The 24,652-nt window shown below is 41.7% G+C and overlaps 1 protein-coding gene across 2 annotated transcripts in view; it reads right to left on the reverse strand.

The window, feature by feature from the left end:
* Positions 1-1,674: 1,674 nt before the first annotated feature.
* N4BP1 (NEDD4 binding protein 1) overlaps positions 1,675-24,652 on the reverse strand; it is a 104,166-nt gene continuing 81,188 nt past the window's right edge. The window contains exons 2-7 of one of the 2 annotated variants that reach the window (XM_057493217.1): positions 20,787-22,486; positions 14,040-14,170; positions 12,421-12,517; positions 9,925-10,032; positions 8,043-8,150; positions 1,675-6,368 (exon numbers count right to left, since the gene is read on the reverse strand). In XM_057493217.1, the coding sequence (XP_057349200.1) occupies positions 6,011-6,368; positions 8,043-8,150; positions 9,925-10,032; positions 12,421-12,517; positions 14,040-14,170; positions 20,787-22,486 (2,502 nt within the window). In that variant the 3' untranslated portion in view covers positions 1,675-6,010. Of the gene's footprint in view, positions 6,369-8,042; positions 8,151-9,924; positions 10,033-12,420; positions 12,576-14,039; positions 14,171-20,786; positions 22,487-24,652 lie in introns of those variants that run through there. The other variant, XR_008994132.1, reaches the window with a different exon arrangement.

Genomic DNA, 24,652 nt, shown 5'->3' on the forward strand with positions numbered 1-24,652 from the left:
TGGGCACATCTCTGTTTGCCCAGCCTCATTTTCTCCAATCACTGTCACCTGCCCTGGAACCGATGTCAGAAGACTGGAACTTGAGCTGTGACAAGGTTGCTTTCAGTTCTCCAAAACCATCAAAGATCCTATTAACTGATCGGCATCCCTCTAAATGAGATGGAAGGTGGGTATGGTGCATGCGTGGGCTCCTGCTGGACAGCGCTTCTGCAGGGCTGGCAACTTTCTTTTGAAACCGTGCTCCTGGTGCCCTCTCACAGGAACAAGGCTGGACACGGGCCCCACTGTGCAGGAAGGTGGGAGGTGGGAGGCAGCTTCCTTCCAGTTTCTCCGCCCAGCAGGCTGACAACCTTGACCTGCATCCCAAGCTCTCAATTGTGTTCACAGGGTTGGGGGAGGGGGCCCATGTTAGGTGGCACTCTGGCTTCCAAGTCACCTCCGGGGGAGCTTTGCCTTTTGGGGAGGTGGAGTGGCCTGTTGGAATTCTAATCCTGAATCCTGGACACACTGGCTTGGAGAACTGCATCTCTTGGCATCCCTCTACTTCAACTCCTCTCCAACAAAATAAGGACCTGGGAGGGGTGTGGTGAGGATGAGTCTACACAAGGCCTGCTGAGCGCCGTGTCACCTGTCAGGGTCACACATGCTGTGGCCAGGCAGTGGCTCTGCCCGCTCCCCTCCGGGCCCCTCTCGCAATGACACTGCAGTGGGTTAAAGGAGCGGTGCCCTCTCTAGGTCACAGCTGGACTTTTCAGGGCTCTGTTGAGGCTCCAAGGAAGGTCCGGTCCAGTCTCTGGAGTAGGATGTGTTACTCCGTTGCACCTGTTGTACAGACGAGGCTACAGCAGGGTCCAGGAAGGCCGAATCCCAAAGCAGCAGGTCTGTTTCAGCCCAGCTAGGGAACTGAGCAAATAAATTCACCTCAGGGAATTTTTAAGACACAGTCTGAGAGGAAGTGGGGATGCTGAGCTGGAAAAGCAACAGGACACAGCCTGAGCGTGGGGGTGGGGCTCTCCTCCAGGTGAAAGGAAGGGAAAGCAAGTTACTCAAAAACTGTAGGCTCTTAAGACCACTTTGTGACCGGGGTCACCCTCCTGAAGCTGCAGTCTTCGGGATCTCTCTAAAGATACAGTGAGCCTCTTAACCGGCCAAGTCTAGGGACAGTGATACCTATTTACTCAAGACTCTTGATTACAGGGATGTAAACCGAACTAAACTAGCTTAGGCCAAAAGGTAAGTGTTAGAATATGGGACATCTGGACACCGGAGGAAGGGTGTGGGTACAATCGGGCTTCTGTGTAGGAACCTGGAACTCAGGCCTCCAGGAATCTCACTGTTGTGCTGCTGCTTCTCTCCTACTGCAGACCAGCTTCCCCCAAGCAGGAAAGGGCCTCTGAGAGATCTGGACAGGACGTTCCTTGGCCGGGTGTCCTTCCCTGGCCAACTTGTGGGTGGGAAGTCAGAGCACATTGCTTGGCTCCGCCAGGGTCAGGTGCTCATTCCTCTACCAGATGGTGTGCAGGAGCCTTGTAAAGAAGGGAAATGGAGTGAGCAGACACCCCACCCAAGGTCTACAGCAGCAGGGCAGTGGTTCCTCGGGGACTGCTGAAAACCTGCTTTCTGAAGGTCTTATTGGATGCCAGATGCCGCAGCCAAAAAGTCACTGTTCTCCAGTTTAATTGAGCAGACATTTATTGAGCACCTACTAAGTGCAAGGCACTGTTAGGTGCCATGGAAAATACAAAGAGTGAACACAGATGGTCCCTGCCCGCGAGGAGCTCACAGTCTAGAAGGGGAGGTAAGACACAGTACACAATAGCTGCAGTGACACCAGCCAGACTGGCAAGTACCAAAAGTGAGACACAAGTGCTGTGGGGGGTCACAGAACAGCATGGGGTTGCTTCTGATCAAAAGCCTTTTGGGCAAAGGTACAAAGAGGACTCAGGCTGGGCCTTTGAAGGGGAAAGCCATTTGGGAGAAAGGGCATTTCTAGCAGAGGTATACACAGAGGTAGGAGCCCACAGGTAACTGAGGAAATGTGTATGGCTACAGTAAACATTTGGGCAATGCTATGCAAAGTCAGCAATTGCAAATGGCCTGGAGGTGGACAACCATGGATAGTAAGCCCAGGGAGGTCTGAGTTTGATGCTCTGATCAAGAGCCGCTGAAGATGACTGAACAGCAAGGGGGTGACCAGAAATGTGTTTCTGGAATATAAAAGTGGTAGCAGTGGAGTCAGGGAGGGAGGGGGGAGAGCTAAGATGTGGGCTGATGCCCACAGGCAGGCCATGAGAGCTTGACTGGAGGGCAATGGCAAGACAAGGCCAAGGGTGAGGGAGTGAGGGGACCTTGTGGTAGGGTGGGGTAGGAAGGAAAGTGAGGAATAGATGTAGGCTAAGGGTCTGGGGGGTGAGTTAAGGATGTCACAGGGCTTCCAGGTAGAGCTAGAAACACACCCCTTAGGTTTAGGGACTAGAAGTGACGGGACAACTGGAGTTAGGGCAGAGTAGTGATTGCTAAGGATGAGGGTAGAGTTTTTCAAAATGTGGCTCATGGACCACCTCCATGGGAACCACCCAGGGAGCCTACTGATGCTAATTTCCAGGTTTTAATCCAGGGCTACCAAATAAATATCTCTGGGGACAGTGCCCAGTAATCCACATTTTTAGCAGAGGCGCCCTCGCCACCATGAGTCCGATGGCTGGTCCAAAGGCTGAGAACCACCTGTCAAGAAAGAGACCCTTTTTAGGACTGGCCTCTAGGTAAAAGAAGGAAAAGGAAGGGAGAATGTTTAGGAGTGAGGAAAATCTCAGAAAATAGGAAAACAAGGTCAATATGTGGACACGAAGATTAAAGATTGAGAAAAGGCCTCTGAATTCAGCACTCAGGTGGTCTCTGATGACTTCTAGACTATTTCCGTATATTGGGGTGGAGCCAAGTTTGCAAACTGGGTAGTGAAGGGCGGGAATGTGAAAGAAAGTAGCAATGAACAGAGATGCTTCTTCGGGGAAATCAGGTTTTTAAATTCTAATCTAAAGGATCTGAACTATGTAGGAAATAATGGGGAGGTAGATAATGAAGAAATAAATGGAGTCGGAGTAACTGACTGAACCAACTATAGTTAGAAGATGAGAGGAGAGGAGCTCAGGGACACAGGAAGGAGGACAGGTGAGGATGTGGAAGGGCCGAAGTGGGAGGGCATCCCAAGGGCAGGCTCCATCTTGGAGGTGTGTGGGGAGCAGTCCGGGGTCTGGGATGAGATCAGTGCCAAGGCCTACCTCTTGGCCCGGGGCCAAATCCCATGGTGGGGGTAGGGCACCAAGAACGTTGTGCGGATCATATTCCACAAGTGCCACACTGCAGAGCTAAGGAAGCAAGACTCCATCCCTCATCTCACTGATATCAAAAGCTGCAACAGGCCTGAGTCCCTGGCAACACGACCGAGCCTGCCAGACAATGCCAAGCTGTCACCCAGGATGGCTGAGATGCCTTACTGTTTTTCTAGCTGGGCAGCTGATGGGATTTCAAATATAGGCTACATCACAGAAAGGTGAAGAAAGTCTTTTTTCTCCCAGAGAAAGCATCCTGGGGCCTGGGGTAGAATGTAGGCCCAAGAATCATTCAGCATTGCCACCTACTTATTCTTTAACTCTCGACAACCTCTCTGAGCACCAGTCTATGGAATGAGGGTGGCACCTCTGCCATTTACTTCACAAGCATGCCATGAAATACAGGAGGCAGAGAGGCACTATGCGTGAAAGTCCAAAGGAGGAAAGCATACAAAATGGGGAGGAATCGCTGCTGACACTCTCCAGGTAGTTTCGAAATCTACCAGGGGAGGTGAGCCAGAGAAATGTTTATGCAGCATCCACACTGAGCATAGTATTAAGAGGAGGCTGAGAACAGGTAATTATTCTTTAAATGGTTTGAAAATTGAGTTTTTAAATATTAAATTTAAACTTTATAGATTTCAGAAAGGACTGTAAAGTATGATCATGTTATAATTCATCAAGGGAAATAATTAATGCTTTTCTGTGCTCTCCGATTTAGGCTTCTGCATTCTTCATTCCCACACCTGAGAGGAAGGGGCAGGTGGAGCACTCAGAAATACTGCTAAAAACATGGAGGCATACATAACACAAAGGTCAAAAGTGAAGCTACTTATAGAACCTAGAAAACTCCGGACCCCAAGGTCTAGCCAGCTCCACCTAGCTTCAGTGGAGGCTCAGCCCCCTGCCAGGAAGACCTGTGGCCCAAGCCTTGGCAGGCAAGGTGCACCTCCTGGGGTCCTTCTCTGAAACAGGAGAAATAGTGGATTAGCAGGACTGCTGGACCCAACCTTAACCCAGAAGGTCATTTAAAACCACCAGTTCTAAAGCTGAGGCACAGGGGCTGGGACTGAGCCACTTCCTGGCTCGCCTCAAGTCTTCTACCTCCACAGCAGGGCAGGTGACATGGACACCCTGCCCCAGAGTGACAACAGACAACCAATTCCACAATACAGTGCACCTTAAAGACATCCAAGAGGAAACAAGATTAAAGTACAAGTCTAGCCACCTGGAGGACTCTGGATTCATCCCGAGGGATGCAGGCATCAAACATGCCTGGAGGGAGCCTCCAGGGGAGTTGCCCAGCTCTGCAAGAAGCCAGTAAAGATGCCTTCACTATAAAGAGCAAACCAGCATTGAGTCCTCAGCAGCTGTCCCGGGGGCTGCGAGAGACATGAGCCATGCGGTAGACAGGCACTGACCATGAGCAGGCTAGGGAGAGAACAGGTATAAGATACAAAGCCCTTTGAAGGTCCAGATAATGGTAAATAAAGAAGTGAAGAATTAATTACCCAGGGAGAACTTCACTTACACAGGATTTGGACAACAATGAAAACACAATACTAAGATAGATATCGATTCTGAGAAAGACTCACAAGAAGGGCAGCTTAGGAGGACACTAAAGAGACAAACAGAGAAAAAATAAATACGGGGGCTCTGTGCCCCAACGGAAGCTACTAATGCTATTTATTGGCTTGGGTTGTTCTTGAGAATAGAAAATGATTATTTGGCAAAGCTGCACAAACTTTACATGGGGGTCTCCCATGGCTGTGGATACAAAATCGCTGAAATGCTGGAGCTCTTCCCTAAACCTCACATCCCCCAGTTATCTTCAGAGGCTTAGCAGTGACTTCTCGAGTCAGGTCAGGTCTAGTGAGGCCTCAACCTCGTGAGCAAATGAAAGCATTGGACAGGGAGTCTGTTCCCTGCCCAGCTGCTCCATAGCCGTGGATGTGATGGTGAGCGCTCTGAGCCTGGGTCCCCTCTTCTGTAGGGTGGGAGAGAAGAAGGTTTGGCTGATCTGAGCTTTTAAATTTCTTCCAGCCTGGATATTCTGAGTCTAACTTTACGTGGGTCATTAACCACAGCTAGGCGCAAGGTGCCATCTAGTGGCACCTCTTGTCCATTCTCACAGATGGCTCCAATGAAGGACCCCTCCGGAGCAGAACCAACTCCTACCAACTCTTAATTCCAGGGGTGAGGGCAGTGGAGGCCGGGACAAGTGAGAGAACTTCATGTTAGTGGACGTGACATAGTCATCTCAAGAAAATATACTTTTAAGAGGTCTTGCCTTCCCTAAGAAAGCAACTCTTTTTTATTTAGAAAGGCTAATCATCCATTTGTCAATATTTTCAGCTTTAAGGAAAATAGTTTAAAAAACATAAAAATGTAAATACACTCGAGTAACTGCTATTAAACAGTTCTGAACAGGCAGAAAATGTAGACTTTCCTTTTGCAGAAAATGTTAAATCTGTAATAGCAGCATAATTTATATATAGAAAAAAGCTGGTTTTGAAAACCCAGATTTTTTAATACACAAAACATCTGTTTTGTTTTGTTTTTCTATACACTACAACGGCATTTCCACTGGGAAATCGGTTTCTTCACATTGTTTCTCTTCCTGTGTGCAGACACTAGCTTGAGTGTGACCTTCAGTCCTGAGCTCCAGCTCCCGACAGCCTTCAGTCCAACACCATGGCAGAGAGCGCGTTCAGGTCTTTCATGTACGGATGGGCCACCAGGATCTGGTCGATTTTCAGTCTTTGTTCTGAGTCAGGGAAGATCTTCAGAAGGGCTTCCCTCAGCTCGTTGGTTTCCACAGAAGATCTTTGTGCTGGTATGGGCAGATTCTGCTGGATATTGGGAAGGTTTGGCATTAGTGGGAAGCGGGGCTGCTGAGGAAGCCAGTGGCTGGGTAAGGTGCCCTGAATCCGGGCCGGAGGCTGGTGGCTGGTGCTGGCTGCCTGGGCGCCTGGGCCTCTGTAGGTGGGGTCAAACATGCCCACATTTGGCAGGGCGTTGAGTAGGGGCTGCATATCTCTGTGAATGGAAGCGAATTCTGGTGAGCTGAGTTACAAAATAAATGAGAAACCCATCTAAAATATCTGCTGCTGACCTTGAGGATCAAGATGCTGCTCCCTGGCTCCTCCAGACAAGATATAAGACTACAGTCAAGGTGGGGGTATGTAAGTGTCTTTTTATGTGCACTTTTCAAAGTCATTTGCTTTGACTATGTTATGCTTATATTAATTTTGACTATTCAGGATTTACACTACCTAAGGAAATTCTGTTACCCTCGGCCTCCACTGAATGCAGAAGCCAGTGCTCCGTATTTATCTGAAATGGATTTGATAGTATAGGTTTTCCTTGTTGTATCTGAATTTCTTTGAAGATGTTTCTTGTGTTTCTTTCTGTTTTCAGAATTCTCAGGTAATGGACATTGTTAACTATTCTAATACACTGTTAAAATACTCTGTGTGTAATTGGCAGATCATATAACCCGGTGACAGACTTTTCCCTTTTAAAACCTAAGATAGGCTATCCTTCTGTGTATATCCTTCTGTATATCTGCATGGGGATGTTATAAGGGTCTAAACTGAGAGTATGGTTAACAGAAATCCTGGCTTTTTTAAGGCAGCAAGACTTTACAACTGATCTTGTCCATTTAAAACAGGACCTTGGGGATTCTAGGTTTGGACTGGGGGGTGTGGTTCACAGAGAGATACCTTCCACAGAGGAGATGAGCACAACCTCAGCTCCCTAGTCACTTCTCTTTGGAGACTTAGGATTTTATTATACAGATAAGGACTTAAGTTTCCAAAGGTCCTGCTTCTCTATGACAGCCATTTTTAACACCTGCTGGATGTTACTACATCCCATTTTTCTTCCAGATGTCTTAACTTGGAAATCCTTTGCTAGGCTTTAAGACTTGAGGCCTGGGTATAAGCATCAAGGCCCTTGGGTCAAATTTAATGGAAGGAGAATTCTCTGGCTCCTTCCACAATTTCATCACCCTGGCAGCAGGGTCAGTCCTGACTGCTCACTTAATGCCTCTTTACAAAGGTGTTAACTAACTGATTAAGAAGTTAGTAATAACTACACTCAAAGAACGACTAACTTTTCAGGTTAGTTGAGGTTTGAAGCTGCAAAAAGTGCTCTGCCAGCCTCATTTCTCAGCTGTAAGCCAGAGTCAAGTGGGAGGCTTTTTAATGATACAAATGCCCTGTACACACACACTTACACACCCATGTGCATATGAACTGTGGGCACCAAACACTGCACCCAGACTTTGGTGGGGGTGGGAGGCAATACATGAATTGGTAGGGGCTGCCTCTGCTTAAAAGAGGCCCCTTCTCTAAGCCCTATCAACCAGGGCTCCACACAGAATTAGAATCTCCAGAAGAGTAGGATCCTGTTATCCATCCATATCTTTTGAAGGCTCCGAAATGATCCTGGTTCACCCTGGTTTAGAGCCAAACAGCTGGATGGGATCAATCCTCATAGCAGCAGACCTGGGAGGGTGGAGAAGCTCATGAAGAACTATCACTCCCTGTCAACACCAGTCTGGAGATGGTGTCAGTGGCATCCCATGGGCCACTTAAAATAAATAAGTAAATCAAAGGCCATTTTTAGTCTTCAGCAATAGCACTTGCACTAAAGCACAAAGAGCTGAAACAGGCTAAAACATTCAAGACAATCTGCCAAAGGAAATACCTAAGGAAGACTTCCTTCCGGAGAAATTCTTCTAGTCGAGGCCCACTTCTTCCCAGAGGATCATCAGGAACCATAAATATGTCCCCAACGAAGGTATACTGAAGCAATCTACAATACAGAGAGCAATTACAATGTTGGAGAAAGCACTGTTACTGTTGCACAAGCTGAGAAGAAAGTATCTTAAAGTAGCCATCCAACTCCAAAAGCAATAGTTGCCTATAAAATTATAAGACTGCTTAATTGCCTAAGGGAAAAAACAAACACACCCAAGTTAAACCATTTTAATTTCTCTTTTGGATACAAAGATAAAAGAGTTGAGAAATTTTTATTAGTGGGTCCTCACATTTCTTACCAAGACTTTCAGATTTTTATCTGGGCTGGGGAAGCAGCCTCTTCTCTTAATATAACCTTCAACATCAACTTTGAAAACAGGACTTAAAGACTGTCAGCTTAGGACCCAACAGGTACTCAATTAAAAGGTTTGATTTTTGAATAACATTTCCATAGGCAAACCCACTGAAGATAACCTCTTAAAAAAGGAAACAATATGATGTAAGAAGAATGAAAATCTGTGATCAATTGAATGTGATTTATCAAGTCTGGGGAAGACCAAACAGAAAAAAAAGGTCCAAGTGCCTGTGTCTGTTGTTCAGACCTCAGTTTCTGCCTTGTTTTGTGAATTCTGAAAGCAATGGGTGGTTTACAAACATGCGTCTTGACTGCATTTAAACCTTCCACACATACACAGGTAAGTGTCCAAAAAATACTGACAGTGAGTCCAGGGCAAACATGCAACAGAAACATGTTCTAGAAGACTGATGTTTTGTTAACTGTGCCCAGAAGGTCATCTTTTTTAATAGCATATGGGTCAAAATGCATATAGTAATTAGCTCTCACCTGGGCATTGCAAAGAATCATTTTTAAAATCATCTGATAATTTAGTAAAATATAGTACCAGACAAGGGGCACCTATGAAAACACCAACAGAGGTAAATGTTTAGTTGTACTAGTTATACTGGTTATACACAATTTGAGGTATGTTCATTTGTGTTCTTAGATTTGTGGCATATATGACATTCCCGACACTATCATCGACTATTGACTTTTGTTTTAAGTACATACAAAGTCCCCTCTATTACCAGTGGTCAGAATGATGCCTGTTAACAGAAAATCCAAGAGGCCAGAGTTCACTGATCTGAAGGCAGCTGGGCACATTCGGAAATATCATCCCAAATAAAAACTCCGGTCAGTAAATGCTGAACACCGGACCATTATTTTGGATGATATTCAAACATGTTTTCAATATTTTGATGATTAAATTACAATGGAAAAATGCCCCCAAAAAGCATCAGGTATTAAATAGCAGAATACTTTCCCCACTCCCAAGGAGTGAAAACCCAATCAGCGTATTGATTTTGATCCTAGTCTCTTGCTGGGATCACAGCTGGCATTAGACCTAACCGTACTATTTCACAGGAGAGTAAAAGAAGGGAGGCCCAATGACTCGCCAAAGCTTCCCTGGGCATCAGGGGCAAGGCCAAGGTGAGGAGGCCGTTTCTGCCCATTACATAGTTAACAGAGAGTTAACTGTGCCACAAAGATGTGCCTCTTGCCTCCTGCCAGGGAACACTGAGCTCTTACAAGACACCTGCAGGCACCGCAGCATGCCCACAGGTCACCCGCTTTGCTTTGCTGCTTTGTGCTGGGTCCTTCCACTTTATGAGAAGGGCCGGCCATCCTGTGGACTGGGAGCAGAGTCTCAGGATACTTTGGTCCCCTATATATTGCTTTCTGCAAGGGCCAAAGGGGACACAGAACAAACAAAACCAGACAATAAACAATAAAAAAAAAGTCTGACCAAAGACAAAGAAGAAAATATTACCTTTTTGTAATAATTTCTCTCCAAGAGACTGACTCAGTCACAAATTCTCTGAAGTTATCGTTTGTTACAATTATGCCACCAGTTTTGTCCGCTAAGTGTAGAAGAAACCTATGATAATACGAGAGAGATTAAAATGGCGAGCAGGCATTCCTGCCTCAAGAGAACCTGTGTTGTAAGAAAACAAAAGGATTTCCTCTTCACAGGAAAATTACCAAAGAATTTAACCACAGCTAGGAAGTAGAAAAGTCAAGCCGTTTCAACTAAAAATCTAAAATGCTGAATACCTCTGAAATTATTAGCATGACTATAAATGGAGATCTGTTTCTATACAGTCTAATTCTTTTTTTAAATGATCTCAGTCATACTTTACACATTTTTCTAGAAAAGCCATATTATCAATAAATAGCAGTAATGAGGTAATGCAGGAGGACTAGGGCAGAGAATGAACTGGAGCAGATGAGCCTGTGGAATCAGTCTTCAGTGTCTGGCTGCTAAGCTACCAGACTTTGGTTCTAACATTAGCTGCTGGGTATAGTCAGCCTTGCATTTAAAATTTAAAAAATTCATACATAGGTTCACATTTTCTGCTTTGACTTAAGAGGTGTCTAGAACTGCCATTCTATCTAGCCCAAATTACAGAATCCCTCAAACTCAAGTTTTGAAAAGAAACATTTTGTAAGAAATATTAAAAATTCTATTTCACTGCTAGAGATAATTCATGTTCAAACCCTCTTAACGACAGATTTGTGAGGAAAACGTGAGTTTTACCCCTTAGGCTGACCATACTTGTCTAAGGCAGTGTAGACAAAGATAATGAAACAATAAATTAGAAGAATCACTGGAAATGAAGGTGCAAACAACTGCTGTTAGTAGTAGTACTAAGTACTTAAAGGACATTAGAAAAACAAGCCTCAGTTTCATAGGTGTTAGGAAATCTTGGAAAGTAAATATGGTTTAGCTCTTCAGATTTATAAATGAGTATTTTACAAATAATTTCTAGCTGGCATGAACTATAAATAGTGATTTTTGCCCAGAGATATTAACAAAAATAGGTAGTATGCCTTCTGAGTGCATATACTATGAATCAGGAGATACTCATATCCACTAGAAACCCAGAGAGTCATATCGATTAAGCAAAATCTTAGTCTGTGTACTTGTACCTGAATTCAAATTCTACTGGTGGGAAGCTGCAGTGTTAGAGGATCTGAAGATTCTTCAGGAGCTCCGGTGCCCAACTTGCCTTTCTACCTGAGCCCACCACAGTCCCTACCCAGCACCGCTGACTGCAGCAGGAGGCCCCCTCCATCTCCCAGTGCTTTCTTACCATGCCTCCACCACCCATGGGCTTCTCCCGTAGCTTCCTCTCCCTGTTCTTCGTGACCTCTCATTCTCCCACCAGAGCTGGTCTCTCAGACCAGCCTAGGGAAAGGACAAGGGGCTATCAATGAGAAGGATGAACTTTAGACCTTTTGCCGAATGAAGGTCTGCTGGCATCCCAAGTTCCATTCCCTTTGTCCAGCCCCTCTTTTCATCTCTCACCTATCTGACTATCATTCACTAGCTTGGGTTACAAGCTGAACAGTCTTCAGTATGGGGGAGCACAGTGGTGGGACATGGAAGCAAAACCACCAGGGGGCTCTCAGTGCTGCAGGCCAGAATAAAACAACGAGGGTGACTGCAGGAGAGAAAACAGCAGCCACCACTTGGGTTCCCAGATGCTAGGAGGGTTGTTATGACTGGCTTCATACCAGAAGGGGAAGGTCTGAAAAACTGGTTTTCATGTCATGGGTCATGTTTGGGACCATGTTTTCAACCACAACCAAACTCCCCTCTATTACTTATTTGCATGCCATACTCCTTAGGGCAGGAAGTACGTCTGAATCATGTGAGCCCAGGTCTGTACACTGGACTTGGTTGGTGCTCAAGTAAGCTTTTGGAACAAAAATAAAAAGGTGCATATTACAGTTTTTTTTCACAGATGCAGTAGCTCCCACTTTCTGAGTGACATACGAACCTAAGAAATGCAGCTTATTCCTCTCACACTAGGGCTAGCTGAGACCATATTCTATTATATGGAAGAAATACTGAGGGCTCAGGCATTATAATGACAGACTAAGTCACTGGCCGAAAATAACTAGGAGGAAATGGATAACATTTGAAAACCAGTCTTGAGGCCACACTAAGACAAGACGAACATTACTTCTATCATGCCCTAAGACTGCAATTCAGTGTCTGCTTTTACTTATGTATCCTCAGTCATGATTTATTAAAAAAATTTCTAACTCAAAAATTTTCTTTCTTATGTTCCTAAGCCTGTACAGCAAAGACCACTGAGAATAAAACCTTAATGGCCATACAATAATAAAATTCTCAAACCCCTAAATGTGGTGAGTTTTGTAAGTGAGCGTCCAGATGCACAGAGAACTGTCCAATGGAACAGGTGGTTGGTTCTCACTACCCCACACCCACCTTAGAAAGGAAAACAGCCTTTCATACCTGTCATCATGAGAAGCAATTCTTTCTCCAAAGACCATCCGTGCAGGAGTTAAAGATAATATTCCAAGTTCCTGGAGCTGGGTTAAGAAGTGCTGTTCTGTTCATGGAATAAGTTGAATACACATTCAGAAAAGGCTCTCTTCTCAGAAGTTTAACTAAATGAAAAGTACCCCAAATATTTCATTGGAGAGTTGTGGGAATTCTGTTTTCTACTGACTAAAGAGACTCAATTTTACTAATTGGGAAGAAAAATAAAAAATCAAACAAGATACACACTAAGGCAAGTGCAATGTAAAAACTGACTGTAGCTACTTTTTAAACATTAGAAAAGTTCAACTCATTTGCTTCTTAAGACTAAACCATAACCTATATTGAATGAATCCTATCATCAACAACTCTTTCAGTTAGGTCGCAAGGAGTAGAGGACAAGCAGTGAAGACAAAATTCCCCAAAAGTGTGGAACAGGGAGGAGATGGGAGTAGAGGCAGTGAGAGGGACAAACGGTTCCACCCCATCCCAAGAAAAGCCTACTTGGTCCCTATTCCAAGAGTGTCAAAATCTCCCCATAGCTGGAATTGTATTCCACCCCAGTTATCAGTACAAATACTAACTGATTTTCATGAGGCTGAGTCATGACAGAGGAGAAAGGAGGGCCAAAGCCACATTTTAGAAAACCAGTAATGGATGAAAAAGCAGCTAAACGTTCAGGGTCTGAGAGTCCCACACCTGCACTCCTTAAATGGTACTTACTACTGACTTAAGCTGACATGCTTAAGCACAGTGTTTTATTGTCCTAGGAATGCACAGTATATGAGGCTTCCAAGACTTCCAAGGGATCCTACTGTAAAAATACCTACAAAACGAGTGAACCTGTCTCATTCCTCAAATACATTCTGTTATGAAAAATAGGTTCCCCAAAATTAAGGAAGGTGGGACACTTGAGAAATGTGTGGTTTTACCATTTCCACCTCAACAATGACTAAATTTAATGTCTGGGTGAGTCCTATACTCTCCCTTCCTTCTCCCAATCTACTTTTTATTTCTAGGTACACTGATGTGTTAAGCTGCCTGGCACAGCCTTTTCACGGGTCTTCCTATTATGACCTAAGAATCAAATATCTTAAATTTCTGGGGAATATTTCATGATTCCTAAGTTCAAACCTTCTGTGTGTGGCCTGCAGGTCAACCAGGCAGTACCATACGATTAATAGAAATAATTTATATTAAGTTACTAAGCAGACTGTTAAAAAGACATAATATTTGAAGGTTCCAACTTTATCAAGTAACCATTAAAAAAATACTACTTAAAGAGGCAGAAACCCAGCCTAATGGACTTATTTAATCTCTTTTAGAAAGTCAAAGAAAATTTTTGTGATATATAATGAAGTCTAATATAACTTTCTTTATAAACAGCTATGTTAATTTTCCATACTTGCCCCAAGTTTTTCTCATGCTATAACACTCTCTTCAACTGTTTTACTGTGTGAAATGGATTTACGGTTTTGTTTTTAAAGCTGCTGCCTATGCTACATGGCTCTATTTTAAGTAGTGTGTGCTACAATTTTAAGCCAACTCATTAAACATCTAATTAGAAATCTGGAAAAAGTAGTCTGCCTCACCTGTGACATTGGGATCCCGCCTTGTTCTCCACTGTGGGACAAACACAGTGATGTTTCTGTTCCCAAGCTTCCAAAAATATTCGACTGCAATTGCAATTCCACGACAAGAAAAGAACTTTTTCAGACCATGGCTGTAAGAAAGTAAAATTTCTTTCAGTTTAAAGCATGTTCAATTTCATCATAAAAAGGTGAAAAGGTGCCATCCATATACAAAAACAATCAGAACAAAATTCCCTTTCATACTTTTACATTTTTTGGCATTAAGTTGGACAATTTGATGCTCTGCAAAGCCAAGACATAATCCATTGTAGGATATGTGATTTTTAATAGCTTTATGATTTTTCTTGTATTTTGTTTTGGTGACTTAACTAAGCGTGCTGCTGTGATAGAAGGCAGTTTGACCTTTATGGTAATATCTGTTTACTGCATTTCTTATTTTTTTGCTTTTTTAGATAGAGTCCATTCTAAAGAGTACTGGCTAGTCACTAACCTCTAGGAATCTTTTCTGAATTTTATGAAGATAACTGTTGGTAAAGCACAAGTAGATGTGACTATGACTATTCTGTGACATGGTTCTCACCACCACGATTTCCAAAGCCTTTGGATGATGCCGCTGGCTCCAGGAGGGCTCCATCCCCTCTCTAGGCAGCTGCAAAGTTTTATTTATTCAGTTTTCTGCTCCCAGGAAATAAGTTGAGAGCACAAACCAAAGGAGACTAACTGGGGACACGGCAGATGATTTTGTTGGAGGAAGCAGAAAGCAAGGGGAGAAAAGTAAACAAATAAGGGACAGTATAGAACATGAGTCAGTATGCTTTTTCCATAAAGAACCAGATAGGTTTTCCAGGCCATATGGTCTCTGCTGCACTGCTCAACTCTGCCACTGCAAATGAGCTAAGTGTGCTGGTGATCCATTTTTACAAAAGTAGGTGGTAGCCAGATTTGGCCCACAGTTAGCAAGCCCTGGTATAGAGGGTTAGAAATGCTCCCACACAAAAATCTGGTAACAAATTTAAAAAGAAACAAGGAAAAATATTTATTCTCCAGTAGTTAAATGAAAGTGGAGGTTACAAAATGTGTTTTTTAGAAGTTTGTGATAAACCTGTTTGTCTACACATGAGTATTATAAGACAGAAAAAGTCAAAATCCCAAATATGATGCACAGTAAATGAGATTAGCATAATCTACCTTCATAGCTTCAATGATCACCTCTATTCCAATGACAGTAAATTCAGCATCTTCAGCCCTGTCTAATCTCCACAGCTGGTGTCTCCATGTCAAACACACATGGTAGGTATTTCCTTCACTTGAAAATTCTGCCACTTCAGGTACACTGTCCCCAGGTAATCCCAGGCTATCCTAATTCCAATGTACCCAGTTACACTGACTCCAAAATACAGCCATAAAGCCTTTGATCCTGCCCAGGGTCTTCAATGGCATCATCCTTCTAGACAAGTCCAGTGCATGACTTCAAGGTCCCCTCCACACCTGGGATCCAGCAGGGATCAACCACAACCATGCACCATCATTCTTGTTTTTTTGACCACCTGGGGTCTTGCCATTTCACTCTTTCTTGGCTCTGAGCTTTTTTTGTTATTTTGTGTACCATCTCTTATGCCTTTTCCCACTGCTACCTCAAATGCCCTTAGGACTCAGACTTCAGACCCTCTTCTACAAAGCTGTCTCAGAGCTTTGTAGGCCCTCAATCCAGCATCTTCTTTCTTCTGACTTGCTATCCTGTACTGTGCACAGAACTTAAGAAATGGAATGGAGTAAGATTCCTGTGAGGTAAAAAGCACGAAACACCTCAGAGAAGCAGAGCAACTTGCCCAGGTTGCAGTGCCAGAGGGTGGATGAGCTGGAATTAAGATTCAGGCTTCCTTCTCCTGGGCCACTGCCCAGGGGTACTATCCCTGACTAAATCTACATCCTCACAGAGAAGGAATGGGTTGGACACATCACAAACACCTACCAGCCAGAGGAGCGGCTCAGAGACTCCCCCTTTTAGAGGCTAAAGCCCTCTTTCTTCTCAATGAGCCATAAGAGACTGCACCAGCATCAGCTATACCCCGGAAAACATGCAAGGAAAAAAACCCATTCTTGTTGAAATGATCCAGTAGTTGTTCATCTAAAAGCATTAAAAAAAGAAAAAGCAAGAATGTAGCATGTGACATTTGTCACTGGAAGAAAGGCTAAGGTAGTTTTTGTAGACGGGGATCCTTTAAAAAAAAATCTTTAAGAAGATAAACCTTTCTAATTGCTTAACAGCAAGGACAGGCCTAGAGTTAATGTCAATCACCACAGACATGTATATCCAAAATCCAACAGCCTGCTGGTTCTTAGGAAAACTGTGGGATACATATGGTTTTTCCAAAAGAAGAACCCCAAGAAAAATACACTAGAAAAGCATGTAAAGTTTTGATTTTTTTCATCAGATACAAATGAGTACTAACTTTTTTCTTTTTCCTTAAATGCTTATGATGGCACCAGTAGAAACTGGATGAAGTGGAGGGCCCAGTTCCACTTGACTGAGTCCTGGAGAGAAACAGGGAAATGCAAGTAGAAAAAATTCTGCTGCCCTGGACCCCTCACAAGCTGATAGGGAAAGAAATGGAGTTTCTAGAAACAATAGCTCTGAACTAATTTCCAAAGTGTTACTCTCAATGGTAAGTTGATATCACTTCTGAGACCCAGAAAAAAGTTTAGAGCTGTTTTAGGAATAAAAATGGCATTTCCAAATTCTGGTGGAAAAATACAGATTTACCCAGAAAGTAAAACTAAAAAAAATCAAATGGAGCCACAGTAGTGTCCTTGACCTTTCCTACTTCAACTCCCACATCCTGACCAGGCAGAAATGTGCTAAATCATCACTCTCTCCAAGCCTCTGCAATCAAACCAGAGTAGTTTGTTGACAGGTAAACCCAGACCAACTACCTACTTTGACTTGGAGATAAAGCATATATACATACAGTAACACCTGTCAACTTCTGAGAAGGCCAAAGCTTTGGAGCTCCCAGCTCCAAATGCAGAATGAAATTAGGTCTGAGAGGCTAGGTATGCAGTCTTTCCAGGGAGATAGAAACATCTGTTTCCATATAACTGGAAACAAGTAGTATTATCTGGTTGGTTTTCTATATTATAGAAGTCAGGCAACTAGATGGAAGAATGCCCAAAGAGAAAAAGATGGGCAACAGATACCTGATAAAAACTCAGGGCAGTCATAGAACCGGATAGAACAGTGTGGAGAAATAGTGAAAAACCCTTTCCAACTTACCCAGGAAAAGAGTAATTTCCATCTATAAGCATCCACTTAACAAAAACAGCCATGAAACCCTGAATACAGAAAGACTAGCGTGAAAAATGGTTAAAATACATAGTACTGGCAAGTGAAGGGGCAAACCTCATCTACATGGAAAATTATCTACCTAGGGAAGTCAGGTGATCTTATGCTGAAGTTTCAGACTGACAGAGCCCAAGTGTTATCTGGCTACCACTATGATGTCTAGCCATACACCACAAACAATTTCCATTTACTCATCATTTGACTCATTCATGGTGACAAAGGGGAAAAACCAAGTAGAGATATGCATGATCAGCAGCATTAAGTAGGGTATTTTGAAATTTCTCACGGTGTATGAACTGGTGTGTAGGAACTACAGACATCATGCTGGATAGGCGCATAACTTTGCAGAAATCCAGGGATCGGTGGGCCTGAGCTGCTCTAGAGTGGGGTCCAAACCAATAGATCCTATTGTTTAAGGACTCAAGTTTCCTTTTTAACTACTTCCCCAATTAGCTGAGTCAAAGTGAGTGAGGTTTACTAAGTGGTGCTTATAATACTCAAGATTTAAGTACCCAGTGCTGCCAAGGCCTGAAATGCCAACCTCAACTTCTATGGGAGGAGGCAAGGTGTATGACGGCTCTGGAGAGAGATTATAAGCTCAAATTTCCTATGTGTGTAATCTTGGACATAAGATCTTTTAAGCCATTTCATGGCATGTAAATTACAGGTATTTTTTACCTCACAACTGGAGCAAAGATGTTTTAAAAGATAAAGTTGAAGTACCTGAGGTGTAACAGGTGTGTCAGCTTTAAGACTCCAAATACCTGCTGAATTAAATATATGGCCTCACTTATTAAATTGATCACTGGAAGGCAACGGGAATAGAAACTTATTAAAAGCGTGATAAAAAGTCATTTAAAAAGTCTGAGTCTTTAAGTTTTTCATTCATTCATTCATTCATTCATTCATTCAACAAATTGTTACTGAGTGCTTATCGCATGCCAGGCGCCATGAACCCTGGGGATAGTTCAGTGAACAGAACACATACAAATCAAAATCACTTCAATAATGGAATTTATAATCTATAATTCACATATAATATTGAAGAAACTAGTTTTGAATAAGGGTTTTTTCACAACTTAAAAAAACTGAGGTGAAATTTACTAACATAAGATAATAAAAAATTCATTGCCATTTGGTACATTAACAGTGTTGTTCAACTGCCACTTGTATCTTGTTCCAAAACATTTCAATCACTCCAAATCAAACCCGGTACCCATTAAGCCCCAGAATAAGGTTAACTTTAGTTACTGTTGTTTTCAGATCAAATTAAGTATAAGTCTGTCTTCTTCGGATAATACATCCATTGTGTAAGTGTTGCTTTTAAATTGAGACATCTGTGGATTTAAAAAAAACTGAAATCCTCCCCATATATTCCACTCCCCCCCAAAAATGAAAGTCAGCTTGTGATTTCCCTTAGGGCACTAATTCAGTGGTTTTTCAAGAGATGGTAATGTACCCAAGGGTATTAGGAAATATGTGGGACTGTTTGGAGTATCACAATGACTGCATGGCGATAACTAAGGGCAAAATGGGAGGGACTAGATATACACAACACTCTATCCTGGGTATTACCACTCTAAATTCCAATAGTGAACCCCCTGAGAAATACAGTAGTTGCTATTCCAAAATGGTTTTTAACACTGCTCATGCTATGTTAATTTGCATTTCTTATTCTTTGAACACCAATTTGGGAAATCTTTCCACATACAGAAAAATGAAAAAGGATTATTACTCACAGTCATGACCTAAATTTTGTATCATCTGGCTTAAGAAATTCTAACAATGAGGAACTGGTGCTGGGCACGGACTATGGGTGACGGAAACTGCACTTTGTATTTTTACTTAGGTAATGCTATGCAGCTGTGAGCCATTTGCTGGGTTTCCCCCAAAAGAACTGCCAAAAACCAAAGTGAAGTGACAATAAACAGTATTGAGAAATGAAGACAAGTGTATTACATATTTTTTCTGCCTATCTTCAAACTTTAACATGTGAAATGCTGGCATTGTTTTTCCTTTGTTTCTTTTGGCAGCAAAGTACAGCTTCAGTAATTCATGAAAAAAATAAAAAGAATCCTTACATTTTAAAAAACAGATACTGAAATATTTATGGATGAAATGATGTATCAAAGATGTCCTTCAAAATATGAGTGAAAAGCAGTAGGTGAAGGTACAGATGAAACAATGAAGCAGTTTGAAATAATGAAATAAGACTGGCTGGGATGACAACTGCTGACGTTGGACGATGAGCACATGGGAATCCCCAATGCACACAATATGGGATTCGTTTTATCTTCTTCTTATGTAGTTGTTTGAAAATTCTAGTAAAAAACCCAACAAAACAAGAAATAACTAATATAAATACTTACATTTTTCAATAACAACATTTATTTCTCAACCTCATCAATATTCCTAAAAAAAATCACAACTCCTAGGAAAGAGGACACATAAACATTTAGAAATTCAGAAAAGTATTTCAACTTCTCTGTTCCAAGTCCAGGTGCCCTCTTTTTTTCAATGACAACTACTGAAAAAGTTGGATGTTGAAGACTTCTTCAAAATCAATGGGTGACTTATTTTGAAAACTGGAGGGAGACTACCCAGCAATTGTTGAAATGGCATGATAAAGATGTCCCTTGGACAGGGCAAAAGGCAACAGACTGAACCAAATGAAACTCAGCAGGCAGAAACCTGCTCAAAGTCAAACAGCTGGTCCACAGGGGCGGAGACTCTGGTTCCACCCCCATATTCTTTTGGTCACTATTTGAAACCACTATTTAGAGAAGAAACCCAATTCCAGACCAGAGGTATAAAATCAGAGTCCTATGAGGGTTCCAAGACAGGTTAAATAGAAATGATCATTTAACTCTTTTCACTAAAAATAAACATACAAACATTTAGTAAGAGCAGAGGCCTATAAAGCAACTCAAACTGATAAAATTTCCTTAGAAAGAAAATTATCACCACTCTATCAACAAAAGTACAATGGAAATACATCATACCTGTTACACTGCACATTGTTGGCCAGAGATCTAACATCCTACAGAGTAAAAAGCCAGAAAAATCCCTTCTTGCCTTAAGCTCCTTCCTCATATTCAGAACTTATTATTCATGGCATTTAAAGGTCTTCTAACCTGTTTATCACTGGGCAGTACAATGTGAAAACACAAATTTTCTATCATCTTTTGCTTTCAGAAGTAAGTTCAGCAAGGTGAAGCAAAATTTACAAACTGCAGAAGATGGGAAACCAAACTTTTCTAACCAGCTGTTTTCATTTTTTTTTTCCAGGTAAGGCTATCAACTAGAAAGACATATAGGATAGCTCCCATAAATGCATGTAATTCTGAGACATTGTTTAAAGCCCTATTTAAAAGTAAAATATAACTTGCAGAGAATGGACTTACGTAATTGCAACATTGCTCCCATCTATAACAATGTGCTTCAAATCCGTTCTCCCTGGTTCATTTTTTAATTCCAGCTTGTAGGGTACTTTCAGAGTATCTCGAAACCTTTGAACCCCTGTAACTGATGAATCAATATGATCAGAAGACCCTGCCAACCTTGCATCAGTAACTGAAGGTAACAGCTGGGGTAGGGGCAGGGGCATTGGTTGAGAAAGAGGTGGACAATTTGGCTTAGACTGAGGAGAGCCACAACATCCTGAACGGTTTTCACAGGCAGACTTCGTGTTATTTGGAAGCAAGGGTTCTGAATGGGGCTGCAAACCGTTTTCAGGAAAAACTGGAATTCTGGGCTGGTGACTTGAAGCTCCTCTTGAAACAAAACTGACAACTTCTTTGGGACTTGAAGGGGCAACAGAGGGTGAAAGGCCATCAGTTTCAAGGTCTATGTTACAAATGTAGTTCTGATTGGAACTCCAGATTTCTTGTTTCTGTTCTACTGGCACTGTTCTGAAAGTATTAATTTTGCAATTTGAGGTACATGGTTTTGATTCTACTTTGAATGGTAACTGAGAAAACTTCTCTACCGTATTTTGCTGTGTGTGAATTTGTGTTTTCTTTGGAGTGGAATCCACTGTAAGCTCATTTATGCTGCTACAGACACTTTTATTTTTGGCTTTGTTGGTCTCTGGATATGCAGTATTAGGTGAAAATTCTCTGTCTTCTTGGAATCTTTTGTTTTCTTTTTCAATTTCCTCTAAGAGCAATAATGGTTCAGTAGATGGCCCATACTCCCTAATGACCTTTTCAACAATTTCTTGAGAATAGCCCATGGTTTTAAAAAAATTTACGAGAATGTTGTATTCCATTTCCTCAGTAGTGTCTTTTATATCTGGACTTAAATTTTCATGATCAGTAGAAGATTCAGACAGGTCAATGATTACACTTTCAGCTAATGTCTTACTATCATGTACAAGCTCCCCCTCTTGAACATTTTCCAAAGAAAATTGTTTCTTGGTATGCCTTTCTTCAGAATCAGAAAACCTCCTTTTGTAACAAATTCTGTCTTTGGAAGAAAGCGCATCTTCATCTGGGGTTAGACCATTTACTGGAACAAAAAGTACATCTTGTGAACTAGAAAAGATTGTGTCCATTTGTTTCGTAAGCTCAGAAACAGGAGTCCCGGCTTTATTTCTTGCATCTTCCTGCAAAACAATTTCATCTCTGGAAATATTCAGCCCCATGGCAGCATTCTGTGTAAACTCTGTTTGCTTAGAATCTCTAATTTCAATAACATCATCGTCTGTTTCAAACAGACTCCCCTCACCTTGTGTGAGTGTCAGAAGTTCCTTTTTCAAGGAAGTGGGCAAAATCAACAAGTCCATTGTATAATTGTCTGCATGAGCTTCAACAAACTGTTTGAATTCCCTTTTCACCTCTGATTCTTTCTGACTATTGGGTAAGTTCTCATTATTCTCAAAGAGCTTTACAAACTGCTGAATGTGACTCCTAGCCATGACCACAGCTTCAGCACTTCCTCTGATGCCAAGAAGACCAGTGTCCAGAATGCAGAGATCAGCACAGGTGTCCTGAATCAGGCTCTTCAGAAACAGGCTCTGTGCCCCAACAAAAATGCAGTGCATGGCCTTGGGGTAACATTCTCTTTCTTCTAGTTCAGGCTCACAAATTCCTTTAATATATTCCTGAAACGAGAAGTAAGAAATTAGATCGATTTACAAAAGCTCTTTACAGCACCTATTATGTTACACATGTAATTACAAATGTTGAACTCTACAAAAATCAGAAGCATGCTAATAACTGGAAAGAAGGCCATGTTTTAAGTAGAAGATTTAAAATAGCAGATGAAAGTTGCTTAATCATTTTCAGAGGATTTGAAAACTGCATCTAAGTCTAAAAGGCAGGTATGTGTAACATTTTCAATAGTTTATCTTGCAGTGTGATCTTTGGGGTTTATCTCCACTGCGGATAATGATGAGACTGGATTTATTACATCTATAAAGAATAATATCTTTGCTTGCTACAAGTCATTTATTACTACAATGACACAATTAAGAGATAAGATAGTCAAGTCAAACAATTTACTCTAAAACAAACCTTGACTTTTGCTTTGCTACTATTGCCCCTAGTTTCCCAATAAAACAAACTGATTTCTTGAAGGCCTTTAAAAAGAACCAAAAAAATGTTTCTAGCTGGCTAGAACAATGTATATCGTATGTAAAAGTATGCTTGTTTTTAGACCAGACTGTTTAAATGTAGACCTAAATATAAAGAACCATAGAATGTTGGTCAGTACTGCCATTCTCAGATACAAAGTTAGGGTTTCTAGTGAAATCTGGAATTGAAGGAGGCCTGAAGGGCATGAAAGGGAACTGGGCTGTTTAGCAGTTAGGTTGCTACGGGAGGCAGAAGTGTGAATTGAGCAAACAACACGAGTGCACACTCAAACAATGGGATATACTTGTCAGTAACTTGTGCACTGGAGTCAGTTCCTAGGCTCTAATTCCCAGCCACACAACTGGTGAAGCTGTGTACTCCTGCTAACCCCAATTTCTTAAACTGTAAGAGATAAGGATAGTGCAATCTGAGGTGTTTCAAGGGACTTCAGTGAGATAATGAATGTGAAATACTGACAATAGTGTCTTGGACACAGTAAGTACCTACAAAATAATATTAACACTGTTAAATTATCAGTGAAAATTTTCTGGACATTTGCAGGAAATCAGCCTGGTGTTACTGAACCTATACTTTAAACTAAAATTAGAATGGGGTTACCAAAGATGGTGCTGTTTACAAGTTCAACCTGTACAGTACCTGTAGCTGTGAGGCTTTGCAAACCTGCACCTATTTCATACTTGCTATTACATTGGTCATGTATTTCCAGTTAGAACTTACATAAAAATGTGTATATATTCCTTGTTTACACATTTAATACTATAAAATCCCTATGAGCATATCAAACACCAAAAATATGAGGAAACTGTCACAGAAGCACAGCTTGACCTATTGCAATATGATGTTCAGTCAAGAGTTCTTTGCTTCCTTATGTCCTTTTGGATAAACCTGGAATGTCTGTGGACTTGGTGGTAAAGAATGGAGATAACTGTTACTGGATAGAGAAGCCTGTTTTTTTTTTTTTTATTATAACAGTTTGCTATTTTGGTAACATGGTAATTGCATGCTTACACACAGAGTACAGTGACCCATTATCAATTTTTCCTGAATGTGCAAGCAGAGTGTTATATATTGATGTCTACATCCCTGAAAACCTCCAAACAGGCAGTATTTCGCAACTACTTGTTTCAACTTATGCTGCATTTAGTAAGGCTGTGGTTTGAAGTTGTTTTTAAAAACATTCTATTTTGAAATAATTATAGGCTCTAGGAAGTTGCAAGGATAATACATAAACGTTCTGTGTACTCCTCATCCAGGTTCCTCCTATCATTGTATCTTACATAATTATAGTACAGTATCAAAACCAGGATATTTACACTGATACAGTGTGTATATAGTTCTATGCTATTTTATCACATGTGTGGATCCAGCAAAATACCACTTCAATCAGATACAGAATTATTCCATCACCATGAGATTTCCTTCATGCCCCTTGACACCACCCCACAGTCATATTTAGCCCACTTCCACCTACCATCCTTAACCCTCTAGCAACCACTAACCTGTTTTCGTCTGATTATGTGCATTCAAGAATGTTACATAAATAGAATTACACAATCCACGATTCTTGAGATTGGCTTTTTTCACTCAACAATATTCCTGAAATCCATCCAAGTTGTTACATGTATCAGTAAGTTCATTCCTTGTTACTGCTAAGTATATTCCATGACATAAAT

Source organism: Manis pentadactyla, chromosome 15 (genome assembly GCF_030020395.1).
Source record: "Manis pentadactyla isolate mManPen7 chromosome 15, mManPen7.hap1, whole genome shotgun sequence".
NCBI classification, from domain to species: domain Eukaryota; kingdom Metazoa; phylum Chordata; class Mammalia; order Pholidota; family Manidae; genus Manis; species Manis pentadactyla.